The 14,275-nt window shown below is 41.3% G+C and overlaps 1 protein-coding gene across 1 annotated transcript in view; it reads left to right on the top strand.

Annotated features, from left to right (window-relative positions):
- The first annotated feature begins 7,954 nt into the window (after positions 1–7,954).
- RBM19 (RNA binding motif protein 19) overlaps positions 7,955–14,275 on the top strand; it is a 105,130-nt gene continuing 98,809 nt past the window's right edge. Inside the window, exons 1-5 of the mRNA XM_035098192.2 lie at positions 7,955–8,132; positions 9,244–9,426; positions 9,888–10,019; positions 10,174–10,215; positions 11,752–11,968. Of these exons, the coding sequence (XP_034954083.2) occupies positions 8,097–8,132; positions 9,244–9,426; positions 9,888–10,019; positions 10,174–10,215; positions 11,752–11,968 (610 nt within the window). The 5' untranslated portion in view covers positions 7,955–8,096. The remainder of the gene's footprint in view (positions 8,133–9,243; positions 9,427–9,887; positions 10,020–10,173; positions 10,216–11,751; positions 11,969–14,275) is intronic.

Genomic DNA, 14,275 nt, shown 5'->3' with positions numbered 1-14,275 from the left:
TAAAACCTGATCTAGACTGCTAATGCTGTAAACTTCAACTGAGAGCCTGACCAGACAAGTCACTTCAAGAGAAATATTGATTAATGACTTTCCTTGAGCCTGCTTAGTCTAAATATTTGGTTGTTCTTCATTTTTTTCCCCTTTTTCTCTTTTTTTTCTCCTTCATTCCCCCCCTTCTCCTTTTTTTTCTCTTTTCTTATTTTTTTTCTTTTTCCTTTCCCCTTTCCCCTTCCCCTCCCTTCCTTTTCCCTCCCTCATCCCTCCTTTCCCCTTTCCCTTATCCCTCCTTTCCCCCCTTTTTTCCTCCCCCCCTCTTTTTCTTTCTTTTTTTTCTTTTTTTTCTTTTTTTTTTCTCTCTAAATTTTATTTTAAGTCTAAATTGATTTATAATATCTAATAAATATGAATTTAAGAACAATTTCATGGAATGTAAATGGCCTGAATAATAAAAGGAAAAGGAACAGGGTGGGACACATATTAAGAAAACAGAATTGGGATGTGGTTTGTCTCCAAGAGACGCATATCAACAAAAAACATGTGAGAATTTTGAAAAACGAGAAATTAGGATTAGAATTTGTTGCGGCAGACACAAAAAAGAAGAGAGGAGTCGTGATGTATATTAAAAATAAATGGAGTCCGGAATTAATCTGGACAGATAGAGAGGGAAGGAGTGTTATGGTCAAAACAACGATTGAAGGAGAACAATGGTTTTGGGTGGGGATTTATGCCCCCAACGGGAGCAAAACGGCCTTCTTGAAAAGTTTGGAGACCCAGTTAATGAATTACATGAGTGAAAAAATAATAGTAATGGGAGATATGAATGGAGTCGTTGATGTAGAATTAGATAAAAACGGAAGTTATAAAGGAAACAAGACAAAATTACCAAAAAAGTTTATGGATATTATGGAAAATTTAAACCTATTAGATGCATGGAGACACAAAAATCCCATCAAAAAAGAATACACACACATTTCGGCGCGCCACCAAACAGCTAGTAGATTAGATACCATATGGATTCCTAAAGAATTGGCATTAAAAATACATAAAGTAGAAATAAGACCCCAGACCCTCTCGGACCATAATCCAGTGACCCTCTCGTTAAAAAATGAACAAACACAAAAAAACTGGAGGCTTAACGTCTTCATGTTAAATAATAATAAGAACATTCAGGGGGCCAAGAAAGTTCTAAAGGATTACTTTGAGTTAAATCATAAGGATGAGGTGGACCCCCTAACGATATGGGACGCGGGCAAAGCCGTGATACGTGGCTATTTTATTTCATTAAGTGCAAAATTAAGGAAAGATAGAGAACAAAAAAAAGAAAAACTCCTACAGGAAATAAAATATAAAGAAAAAATATTTTATAAAAACCATAACAAGTCAGTGGAACAAGATCTTAAATTATTGAGATTGGAATTCGAAAAATTAATTGATACAGAAATGGAACAACAGATACAATTCTGGAGATACAAAAACTTCGAATGGGCCAATAAACCTAGTAAACTGCTGACGTGGCAAATTAAAAAAAGAAAAAATGAAAAAATGATTAATAGAATTCGATCGGAAGGAAAATATTATTATAAAACGGAGGAAATTATGAAAGTTTTTCAAAAGTTCTATGGAACACTATATCAAAAGGAAGAAATACCCACAGAACAGATTGATGAATTTTTAACAAAATACCATCTACCAAAGATCCCAACGGAAAAATTAAAAATATTAAATAAAGAAATAACGCCCCCAGAAGTTTTAGATGTAATTAAAAACATGAAGAAAGGGAAGGCCCCGGGCCCCGATGGGCTACCAACAGAATTCTATAGAGAATTACAGGATGAACTCGTAGCCCCTCTCACTGATTTAATGAACATAATTCTAAAAAAGGGAAGGACACCCCAAACCTGGAATGAAGCCCAGATAATATTAATTCCTAAAGCACAAGCAGAGACAGACAATCCAGGCAGCTACAGGCCAATCTCGCTATTAAATAGCGACTACAAAATTTTTGCAAAAATCCTGGCCAAAAGATTAAGCAACATCTTAGAGGATATAATACACAGAGACCAGGCGGGATTTATAAAAGGCAGATATGCAAAGGACAACATAAGGACCATCGTAAATATCCTGGAATGCCTCGAGAATCGAAGAGATAAACGAGCAGCTCTTCTCTCCATCGACGCTGAGAAGGCCTTCGACAGGGTCTCCTGGCCTTTTATGATTAAAACATTGGAAAATTTAAATTTAGGGGAGAAATTGGCGAATGCAATCAAAGCAATTTATAATATCCAAGAAGCAAAAATTTTAATAAATGGGAAAATATCAAGTAAAATAGATATTACGAGAGGCACCAGACAGGGGTGCCCCCTATCCCCCATTCTTTTCATAATCACGTTAGAAATTTTATTAAAAAATATTAGGGAAGAAGAAAATATTAAAGGAATATTAATTGGCAATAAAAAATTCAAAATTAAAGCATTCGCTGACGACATAATAATAATGACAGAGGACCCTGTCGAAGGCATTCCGGTCGCAATCGAAAAGATAAAAGAGTATGGACATTTAGCTGGCTTGAAAATTAATTACGAGAAGACCAGCATGCTAGTTAAAAATTTAGAAATGGATGAGAGAACAGCCCTCCAGGAAAATACAGGCCTGAAAATTGTTAAAAAGATCAAGTATCTGGGCATTCAAACTACTATAAAGGGGATTGACCTAATACAAGAAAATTATAAGACAATCTGGAAAAAAATTAAAAAAGATTTAGAAATTTGGGATAAATTAAAATTATCAATATTGGGGAGAATTTCTTTAGTGAAAATGTGCGTACTCTCGAGGATGAACCACTTATTTCAAAATCTTCCGTTATTAGGGCAAGGAAAAATTTTCAAAGAATGGAAAAAAGACCTCACTAAATTCATATGGAATGGGAAGCGCCCCAGAGTCAAATATAAGGTTATGATAGATCAGAGACAAAGGGGAGGATTTGGGATGCCAGATCTTGAAGCTTATCACGATGCGGCAGCGCTCTGGTGGATAAAAGAATGGATGGCTTTGAAAGATACCGATTTATTAGATCTAGAGGGATATGGGATGGCATTTGGGTGGCACCATTACTTGATGAAGGAGAAATTAGAAAAAAGGAGTACCTTCTTGTTAAATATCATTCGGAAATCCTTATATGCAGTTTGGCAAAAATATAAAAGATATTTTGAGCCCAAAATACCCTGGTGGATCTCTCCTCTAGAGATAGTTGCGGTCAAAAGGAAAAATATGGAAGTAAATTGGCCAACATATAAACATTTATTAGAAAATAAAAACGGAATTTGGCAATTAAAAGAATATACGGCAGTAAAAGGATATTTTAATACATGGCTACAATATTTTCAAGTGAATCAGAGATTTCAAATCGATAAAAAAATTGGCTTTGATAAAGAAATATCTAAATTAGAGGAGATTCTGTTGGTAAATAAAGACAAATATATAAAAAATCTGTATCAAATTATATTACAATGGAAAACCGAGGAAGAATTAACAAAAGATTATATGATTAAATGGAGCCAGGATTTAGGCAAGCCCATCTTAATGAAAGAATGGGAAAATCTGTGGAGGAGAGATTCAAATTTTTCGCCAAACTATGATATAAAAGAAAATATAATGAAAATGCAAAACAGATGGCACTTAACACCAGCTAAATTGGCTAAAATTTACCCAGAATCGAGTAACACCTGTTGGAGATGTAATCAGGAAATTGGAACCCACATACATATGTGGTGGAGTTGTAAACCAATTAAGGCTTTCTGGGAAATAATCTATAAGGAATTAAAGAAAATCTTGAGGTATCCAATTAAGAAGTGCCCCAAACTGCTCCTGTTAGGAATGGTGCCCGAAGATGTCAATCCCAGAGATAGATGCTGTATAAGCTATGCTGTAACTGCCGCAAGAGTGTTAATTGCAAAAAATTGGAAAACTGCTTCCGTCCCAACAAAAGAAGATTGGCAAAAGAAACTCTATAATTATTATATTCTGGCCACAAAACATGAAGAAGTTAAAGGAACGAAAGAGGATGTTTCAAAAAATAATTGGAAAGCATTTATAGATTATATCCAAACCAAGGTAGATAATTCAAGGCCTACCTCCATTGTTTAAAGGTTCTATTTTTTTCTCTCTCTCTTTTTAGAAATATGATGTGCTAATTGGAGCAGGATAAGAGAGTTTGAGTTAAGAAATTTGATAGATGAGAAGACATGAATTTATTGTAAATATTGAAATAAGGTATGTATATTAGAATAAAAAGGAAGACAAAGGGGATAAGTTCAGGCCAGGTTGTGAAGTCGCTGGGGAGGGGGTGGAAGTGGGAGGGGTGGTGGGTGGGAAAATAAGACAATTGCAACATTGTTATGCTTGTAATTTGTTTTTATTTTGTTGCTGATCTTGATTGATTGTATTTTGTTGTGATATAAAATAAAGTTTGTTTTATTTTTTTTTAAAAAAAAAACCCAATTCAATTATAAGCCCTCTGGTTACTTTTTTTTTTTTTAAGTGTTTTCCCTGCTGTGTAAATATTAGTGCAATACAGTGGTACCTTGGTTCTCGAATGGCTTAGTTGTCGAACAAATTGGCTCCCGAACGCCACAAACTCGGAAGTAAGTTTGTGAACATTTTTTGGAAGTCGAACATCTGTTTTGGCTATTGGCATTGTTTCCGGGGCCAATCAGTCAATCAGAAGCCGCGCCTTGGTTTTTGAACGGTTTCGGGAGTCGAACGAACTTCCGGAACGGATTAAGTTTGAGAACCAAGGTACCACTGTACAGTATATCCTGTGTGTCCATGAGTTCCACTGTCAAACACGCCCTCTTTGAAAGAGATCATGCAGGAGGCTGTTGAGAGTTTTACGGTCTTGTGGTTTTGGGTCTTCCATCCTTGCATCCTTCTGCAGCTGTTATCAGCAACTTAGCCACAACCAATGTCCTGCAGCAATCAATTAGTGCCTTTAATCATCAGGGTTTGGAGGGAAGGGGGGAAACAGCTTCCTGTTCAATTTGACTGAATCAATATGTTCACCTTCAAAGCTTGGCAGAACATGAGGTTTTAAAACCAGAATACTGCCACCACCTGGAGACTGTGTGGAACAACAGCTTGCCAAAACCACCACAGGTTTATTGCTTCATCAACGGTGTCTCCGAAATTTTTTACACATCACTTGGGAAGACAGGCGAACTAATACCAGTGTACTGGAAGAAGCAAAGATCACCAGTGTTGAAGCAATGAATCTTCAACATCAACTTCGTTGGACTGGTCATGTTGTGTGGATGCCTGATGATCGTCTTCCAAAGCAACTACTCTATTCCGAACTTAAAAATGGAAAATGTAATGCTGGTAGTCAACAAAAGAGGTTTAAAGACTGTCTCAAGGCAAATCTAAAAAATGTAGTATAAACAGCAACAATTGGGAAACACTGGCCTGCGAGCGCTCCAATTGGAGAACAGCCTTTACCAAAAGTGTCATGGGCTTTGAAGACACTCAAACTCAGGACGCAAGGGAGAAACGTGCTAAGAGGAAGGCACGCTTGGCAAATCCACACCGTGATCAACTCCCGCCTGGAAACCAATGTCCCCACTGTGGAAGGACGTGTGGATCCAAAATTGGCCTCCACAGTCACTTATGGACTCATTGTTAAAACCGTGTTTATGGAAGACAATCTTACTTGGCTACGAGTGATTGCCAAAGAAGAAGAAGAAGAATGATTTGTTTATTGCTTTCATAACCAATTTTTTTCCTCCAAGGAGATCAAGATGGCGTACATGACTCTACCCGTCCTCATTTAATCTCCACAACAACCCTGCAAGGTAGTTCGGGCTGAGAGGCAGTGTCAGGCCCAAGGTCACCAAATGAGCTGAGTGTGGATTTGAACCTTGGTCTCCTAGTCTGACACTCTAACCGCCTGGCAAACAAGATCAGTAAAAATAACAATAAGAATAATCTAAATGGCAAACATTCGAGAATCAATTGTGCGGAAATAACAGAAATTGGAAAAGTGTGCTTAGTGAGCAGGATATATCTCTACAGCCATAAACAGTAGGTGATTTCTTACAAAATGAAGCTTTTCTTGACACAAAATTGGTTCCCTGAAGTATGTATATATTTGATTTTTTTTTATTCTCAGGTGGATTACACAGATTCAAAAATACATCAGGCAAGAAATCCCACTGATGGGTAAGGACGTACCCTATCATATATAATATTTTATTGCCCCCTGGTGGTAGAAATTAGTATCCTCAGCCAATCCCAAAGCACCTTACAACCATGTCCGTGACCTCTCCATCTGGTAATGTTATGTTGCTATTTATGTATGGAAATTCATAAATATGCTCTTCACCCACAAGTCTCAAAGATCACTAGATATCCGTAATACAACAGTACGACAATGCACAGGTGTACAAACATTTAAAGTGGGCTTTCAATACAGCACTAGACTCCTACCACTCAGTATGACTTTTCATTTGCTTACCAATTATTATTCTTATTAATTTATTTATAATATTTCTTTGTTGCCATTCACCCCTAGATCTCAGGACGGTTCACCAAAAAACCCCCACAATATTAAAAAAACCCCATCAAAATGCATTTAAAAAAACAAAAACAAAAAGTAACCAAAATAAAAAAATTCCTTCAGTAGCACCTTAAAGACCAACTAAGTTTATATTTTGGTATGAGCTTTCGTGTGCATGCACACTTCTTCAGATACACTAGAAACAGAAGTGTCAGACCCTATATATATATACAGAGGGTGGTGGGGGTGGGAGGAAGACCTTTCATTGCCTACAGACAGCCACCCAATCTTAAACAACTCCTCACCCACAATAATACAACCACCAGACTTAACATGGACACTGGTACCAGAGCCTGCAATAAACCCAGATGCCAACTTTGCTGCCACATACACCCGGACAACATCATTACTGGCCCCAACAACATCCAACATACCATCTCAGGACTATTTAATTGCTCATCTTCTAACATTGTGTATGCCATCAAATGCCAACGGTGCCCTTCAGCTCTCTATATTGGACAAACAGGCCAAACCCTACGCCAAAGGATAAATGGACATAAATCTGACATCAGGAACCATAAGACTGAAAAACCAGTAGGAGAACACTTCAATCTCCCAGGACATTCTATACAAGATCTCAAAGCAGCTGTTTTATTACAGAGAAATTTCAGGAACAGACTGGAAAGGGAAGTTGCTGAATTGGAAATCATTACCAAGCTTAAAACCATGGAAGCACCTGGGATGAATAGAGACATCGGATTCTTATCTCATTATGCATGACCAAGCTTTCTTTAGCACCTCAGCCCAGGACTAATTGCAGCCATCAGCAGCCATTAACACCCATCTACAGGTTTACCACTCCCATCAGCCCATCTCCCATTCCCACCCACCCCCACCACCCTCTGTATATATATAGGGTCTGACACTTCTGTTTATAGTGTATCTGAAGAAGTGTGCATGCACACGAAAGCTCATACCAAAATATAAACTTAGTTGGTCTTTAAGGTGCTACTGAAGGAATTTTTTTATTTTGCTTCGACTCAGACCAACACGGCTACCTACCTGTAACAAAAAGTAACCAAGAATCTCTGCTCGCACAACGCATTTAAAAGGATATCAGTTGTTATATGTCTCTTCTGTTTTGATTGGTTTTTCCTCTATGATTGCAAAATAGGGAAGTCACTCTATTAGTCTATATGTCTATGGTCCCCTGGTCCTATTCCCGTGCGAGGATTTTCCCCGCAGAAACTCCACTCAGAACCGGAAGTGGCGACAAGGAGTCATTTTGCTCTGCATCCCCTTTGGGTGACTTCCGAATCTAGCCTCAGCTGCGAGAGCCGCTTTAACAGAGGAGGAGCATTTCCTCCGCTGCGCATGCGCTTTAGTTGGGGGTGTGTGGAGCCTCTTGTCACGTGATCTCGAGCTACATCGCAACATGGCGGCGCCCAGGGAGCGGCGTGGCTGCCAGGAGTAATGTTGTTTCTTCCTTGAAGCGGTTCTCGCTGGATTCCGGTCCGGAAAGAGGGGAAGAAAACGCAGCTGTTTCAAGATGTCGCGACTTATCGTGAAGAACCTCCCGAACGGGGTGAGAGGCGGTGTACAGAAGGCAGTTTGGGCTGGTGTGGACGTAACTCGCGTGGGGTAAAGGGACTCTGGGCCAAGAGCATAACAGTCTGCTACTAGCCATAATGGCTGTGCTTTATTTCCAGTGTTAGAGGCATTATGCCCTCTGGTTACCAGCTGAGGGGATTCATAGGTGGGGAGAGTTGATCTTGGGCTCGAATCCTGCTTTCCCACAGCCATCTGGTTGCCCAGGGTGAGAACAGGATGCTGGAATAGATGGGCCATTGGTCTGATCTAGCGGGGATCTTATGTTTTTATGTGCTTAAGGCACAAATGTGAACACAGCAGCACTCCCCTCTGCTTGTGATTCCCAGCAACTGGTATCCAGAGGCATACTTCCCCTGGCAGTGGAATTAGCACTAGCACTAGCACTAGCCATTGGGGCTAGTATTTGTCTGAGCCTCTTATAAAGCCATCTGTGTTGGTGTCGATTGCTGCCTGTTGTGGGAGAGAATTTCATGGTTTACGCTGCAGGGATAAATTTCTTCTTCTTGAACGCTTCAGCATTCAGTTTTATTGGATGTCTAGCGTTATGGGAGATGGGGATGTTCTCTACATCATGCATAACCCTATACATCTCTATCGTGCTGCTTCCTCTTCACCTTTTCAAACTAAATAGCCCCAGGTGTCTGCCACTTCATTATAAAAACAGGCCTGATGGATCATACCAAAGATCTACCTAGCTCAACTTCCAGCCTTCCACAGTGGCTTGAAGACTCCTCCTGCCCGCAGACCGTCTGTTACAGGGATGGGGAGCCTGTGGTCCGCCAGATTGTTTTGGAATCCCAGCTCCCATTAGCCCCATTGCTAGGGATAAAGGGTCGCAGCTCAGTGGCAGAACATCTGTTTTGCTTCCAGAAGGTCTCAGGGTCAATCCCTGGTAGGGCTTGGAGAGACCCCAGTCTGTAATTCTGAAGAGCCACTACGAGTCAGTGTTGACAGTACTAAGGTAGGTGGAACAATGGTCAGACTCCTGTGATGGGAGCTATAGTCCTGCAAGACCTGAAGGGCCTCGGGTTCCCCGTTACCGACATCTTGTATTCTTAACGCTGCTTGAAATCTGTTTCCTCTAGATGAAGGAAGAGCGCTTCCGGAACCTCTTTGCTGCATTTGGCACGTTGACTGACTGCAGTTTGAAATTCACCAAGGATGGCAAATTCCGCAAATTTGGGTTTATTGGCTTTAAATCAGAAGAGGATGCCAATGTGGCCCTTGCCCATTTCAACAAAAGCTTCATAGACACAGCCAGAGTGACGGTGAGGTGTCTTTCAGATGCGCTATAATGTCAAGTAATGTTGCAGGATGTTGAAGATTTTTGTTTTTTTACCAGGTGGGGAGAAAGAGTCAGGATTGCTGTACACTACTCTGAACCTAGCTGCCTATCAGGAAGACAAAAAAAAAAATCCGGAGTGGGTTGTAGCCAACTAAGACGGCATTCACACAGCAGCTTATTCCATTTCCCTGTTGCTTCCTTGTCTATATTTGCACATGATTTACTTCCAGAAATGTAATGTAATATAGCACAAGTTTAGTGCTAATCTCTCTCTGATTTGCTTCCAGAAAACCCCCCACAGAAATTAGTACTAAACCTGCACTATATTCATGGAAGTTGCCTTTATGTTGTGTGGAAGTTCATATATATCATATTTACTCGAGTCTAATGTGCCATCGAATCACAAAGACCTCCACCATAACCATTTGTAATCACCTTTTGCAGGTTGAATTTTGTAAGTCTTTTGGGGACCCACAGAAACCCAGAGCCTGGAGCAAACACTCTGTCAAGCCCCCAGTGTTAAAGGAAGCTCCTGAAAAGTTTACAAAAAGTTCTGGTAATAAAGAAGCAAAACAAGTAAGATTTTTTATTATTATTATTCACTTTGTGAAAAATATCTTAAGGAAAGACCTCTGTCTTTTCTTTTCTTGAGACCTGACTGTCTGCAAATTGGTATTAAATGTCTCCTGTCATTTTAAAGCAACCATTAAAAAAACCCCATGTTTTTCAGGAGAAAAAGAAAAAGAAGAATCGACCGGGGGAGTTAAAGGAGGCAAGCATAAGCTATTTATTTATTGGCTGCATTTATATCCCACCTTTTTCTCAAAGGAGCTTAAGGTTGTGTACGTGGTTCTTCCTCATCTCACTTAATCCCCCCAAAACAAACCTGGGAGGTTGGTTGTGGGCTAAGAGACAGTGACTGGCAGAAGATCACCCAGTAAACTTCATGGCCGAGTGGGGATTTGAACCCTGGTCTGCCAGGTCCTAGTCTGACCAGATGTCACCGCCAACACCCCATAAAGCATGCTACATATGCAGCAGTAACTTGGAAATGCCAGGGGTGGAATTATCGAAGGATAAGAAAATACTGTTTATGTAAGTGACGACTGCAGCTAGAATACTATTTGCCCAGGGATGGAAAGAAGAAAGAGCCCCATTGAAAGAAGAATGGATAATGAAGATGATGGACTATGCGGAGATGACAAGGCTGACTGGGAAGATCAGGCACCAAGAGGATATAAAAATTAATAGAGAATGGCATAACTTTATAGAATATATTCTATACACTATAAAGATTTAAAAATGTTAGCAGGATTGACATAGCACTGTAACTTAAAACGACAAAGGATAAAAATGAAGTACAGTGGTACCTTGGTTTATGAACTTAATCCGTTCCGGAAGTCCGTTCTTAAACTGAAACAATTCTTAAACCGAGGCACGCTTTCCCTAATGAGGCCTCCCGCTGCTGGTGCCCTTCCACCGTTCAGATTCTGTTCTTAGACCGAGGTAAAGTTTGCAAACCGGGACTACTTCCGGTTTTGTGGAGTTCGTAAACCGAATCATTCGTAAGCAGGGCTGTTCTTAAACTGAGGTAAAGGTAAAGGGACCCCTGACCATTAGGTCCAGTCGCCGACAACTCTGGGGTTGCGGTGCTCATCTCGCTTTGCTGGCCAAGGGAGCCGGCGTACAGCTTCTGGGACATGTGGCCAGCATGACTAAGCTGCTTGTGGCAAACCAGAGCAGTGCACGGAAACGCCGTTTACCTTCCTGCTGGAGCGGTACCTATTTATTTACTTGCACTTTGTGCTTTCGAACTGCTAGGTTGGCAGGAGCAGGGACTGAGCAACGGGAGCTCACCCCGTCGGGGGGATTTGAACCGCTGGCCTTCTGATCAGCAAGCCCTAGGCTCTGTGGTTTAACCCACAGCGCCACCCGCGTCCCTTAAACTGAGGTACCATTGTATAATAATTTGGATAAAGGTAATTAGATGCAGTTTAAAAAGGAAGATAAATTTTGGAAGCCAAAGGAGGGGTGGGGGGAATTCTGGGGATTCAGGGAACGGTACGTAAAGGTACGGATATGAATTATGTTTTAATGTAAACGTGTGTGTGTGTGTGTGTGTGTGTGTGTGTGTGTGTGTGTGTAAAACTTGTTTTTGGGGGAAAAAAGATAGAGAAAATGCCAGGGGTGGAACCGGGGACCTTATGCACATGAAAGATGGACTCTGCTACAGTGTTGGGAAGTCCCTTCATGCCAGCTTTTGATGTTCTCTCTTGGTGACCCCTTTTCATCTCTCCCTCTTGGACAGCTGGAAGAAGAGGAGGCGTTTCAAGACTTCCTGGCAGTGCACAAGAAGCGGTCTCAGGCGGCCACCTGGTCCAACGATGCCAAAGTGAAGGAGCCCAAGAAGAGCAGAGCCAAGCAGACAGATGATTATCTGAACTTTGACTCTGACGGGTCGGAGAGCCTAAGCGAGAGGGAAGCTGAGAGTGGAGAGGAGGAACAAAAGGAGGGAATTACCCAAGGTAATTGGACATGGGGCTTGCTTGGAAGACTCTGCCCCTCACAAGTGGCTTTGCTCTGCAAGGAGACTCTAGCTCAGTGTTTCTCAAACTTGGGTCTCCAGCTTTTTTAAAACTACAATTCCCATCATCCCTGACCACTGGTTCTGCCAGCTAGGGATGATGGGAGTTGTAGTCCAAAAACAGCTGGCGACCCAAGTTTGGGAAACACCGGTCTACTTAGTATAGCAGAATAGCAGGGCTGTGCATGCATACCCACCCACTCCAAGCCTCACAGGGAAGGGGGTTGGGTCCTGAACCGCATTGAGCTGTGGTGTGCCCAGTTTAATTAGGGTTCAACACAGGGGGCGGCAAAGTTATGTGGCTTGGGCCGGTTCATGGTACCGCAGACGCCGCGGTGGGCCGGAGTATGCAGGCATGCGCAAATGCTATTTCTGGTGCGGAGGAGGCGTGCACAGCTTCCCATTGGCTGCAGGAGCTTCCTGCAGCCAATGGGAAGCTGGCCAGCATCACGGAAGGTGGTCCCCGGTCTCCTCCGCACCAGTTTAGTGCGGCACACAGGAACCGACCGACCGACCGGCGGGGGTCCATGGGCCAGTTAAACGACCCCCAGGGGCTGCTTGTGGCCCATGGGCCTTAGGTTGCCAACCCCTGGTTTAACACCTTAATTACCTGTAGGGTTTTTTTTTGGGGGGGAGGACTAGTGACCAGCGGGGCAGTGTCATTTCCTTGGTTTTTGCGATGCCACCTGAGTGCAGAATTGTCAGTTTGCATTTCTTAGTACAGAAAGTATTGATCTGATGAGTAGAGATCTTTCTTGTTTTGCTTAATTCCAGAGGGTTCTAGAAAGTTTTCTTTCTATGTGGAAGAAACAGGCAGAAGGCTCTAGTTTGGATTATTTCTTCTGGGAAGCGGAGTACAGTGGAACCTCGGGTTGGGAATGTGATCTGTGTGGGAGGCATGTTCGCAACCCGCAGCGCTGCGTCTGTGCAGGCGCGTGATGTGATTTGGCACTTATGCGCATGTGCGAGCGCAATTTAGTGCTTCTGTGCATGTGCGAGCGCCGAAACCTGGAAGTAACCCGTTCTGGTCTTCTGGGTTTGGCGCGTCCGTAACCCGAAAATGCGCAACCCGCAGCGATCGCAACCCGGGGGATGACTGTACAGCTGGTTTAAACTGGTTTTTTTATCCTTTCTGCCAAGGTCGTGCTGACTATTATAGTCAAGCCAGGAGGAGCCTGGGGTTTCTTATTTTCACTTTCTACTACTTTGTTTTAGTGTTCTGTTCTGTATGCTATAGTGTTAAGGTTTAGTCTTCTTAAGTTCTTGTAAGTTAGTTTAAGTTTTAACTCTGCTGCAGCTGGATTTCTTATGGACTGTGCCAGTCCTGAATGTATTGGATTTGTGACCATTGTGCTCATTTGCCTTCAGTAAGGTCTTTCATAGGGCAAGCTGCTTCATTTATTTTAATTCAGTATCTAATTGGTCCTATCCAATAATAGTCCTACTCAGAGGAAACCCATTGAGATTAATGGACATGACTAAGTTTGGCCCACTGATTTCGATGGGTCCACTCAGCTCGTGGATATAGTTTATACACTGATATCTTAAAAGGCTGCCCAGTAATGCTGATTTCTTGGTGGAGCCCATAAAACAGAAATGAAAATATATAACGGGTTGCATAGGCAACTTAAGATCTACTCAAAGTAGACCTGTTGAAATTAATAGGCCTAAGTCACCCATGTCCATTGTTTTCAATGGGTCTACTCATACTGCTGGTTGCAGCCCAATAAATATGTATGCACAATATATATGTATATTTACAAAGCAATAGAAAACATTTATTTAGTTAACCAATTTTATATCAATTTTTAATTTTTTTTAAACCCACATACCTCCAACTGTTTTATGTCACAACAATGTAAAATATTAATAAGGATATGTCAATAGAGTCAACATACTTTAATAACAAGTAGACACAAAAAAATTATCTAGATAAGAGCCGGCACATTTTTTAAACACATTTACGGACGTAATAAAATTACATGTCTAAACAGAAAGGTTTCCAGCAGGTGTTGAACACAATGCAGTGAAGGGGCTTGTGTAATATGAATGCAAAACGAATATTTATGATACAATGCAGCATAAAAGGCTTTCCTAACAGAAAGAAAGAAGGATGAAAACCAGATGATTCAAAAGTACTCATCTCACAGATGGACTTAACAGCACTGGAACACAATGGAATTTTATTGAATTAGTCCATTGATCCCATAAAAATAGAATAAACTATGTTTAAACTCTGCATGGAAGT

Source organism: Zootoca vivipara, chromosome 17, assembly GCF_963506605.1.
Source record: "Zootoca vivipara chromosome 17, rZooViv1.1, whole genome shotgun sequence".
In the NCBI taxonomy this organism is placed as follows: domain Eukaryota; kingdom Metazoa; phylum Chordata; class Lepidosauria; order Squamata; family Lacertidae; genus Zootoca; species Zootoca vivipara.
Note: the sequence above shows the minus strand (reverse complement) of the source record. Positions and strands in the feature narration are given on the sequence as shown.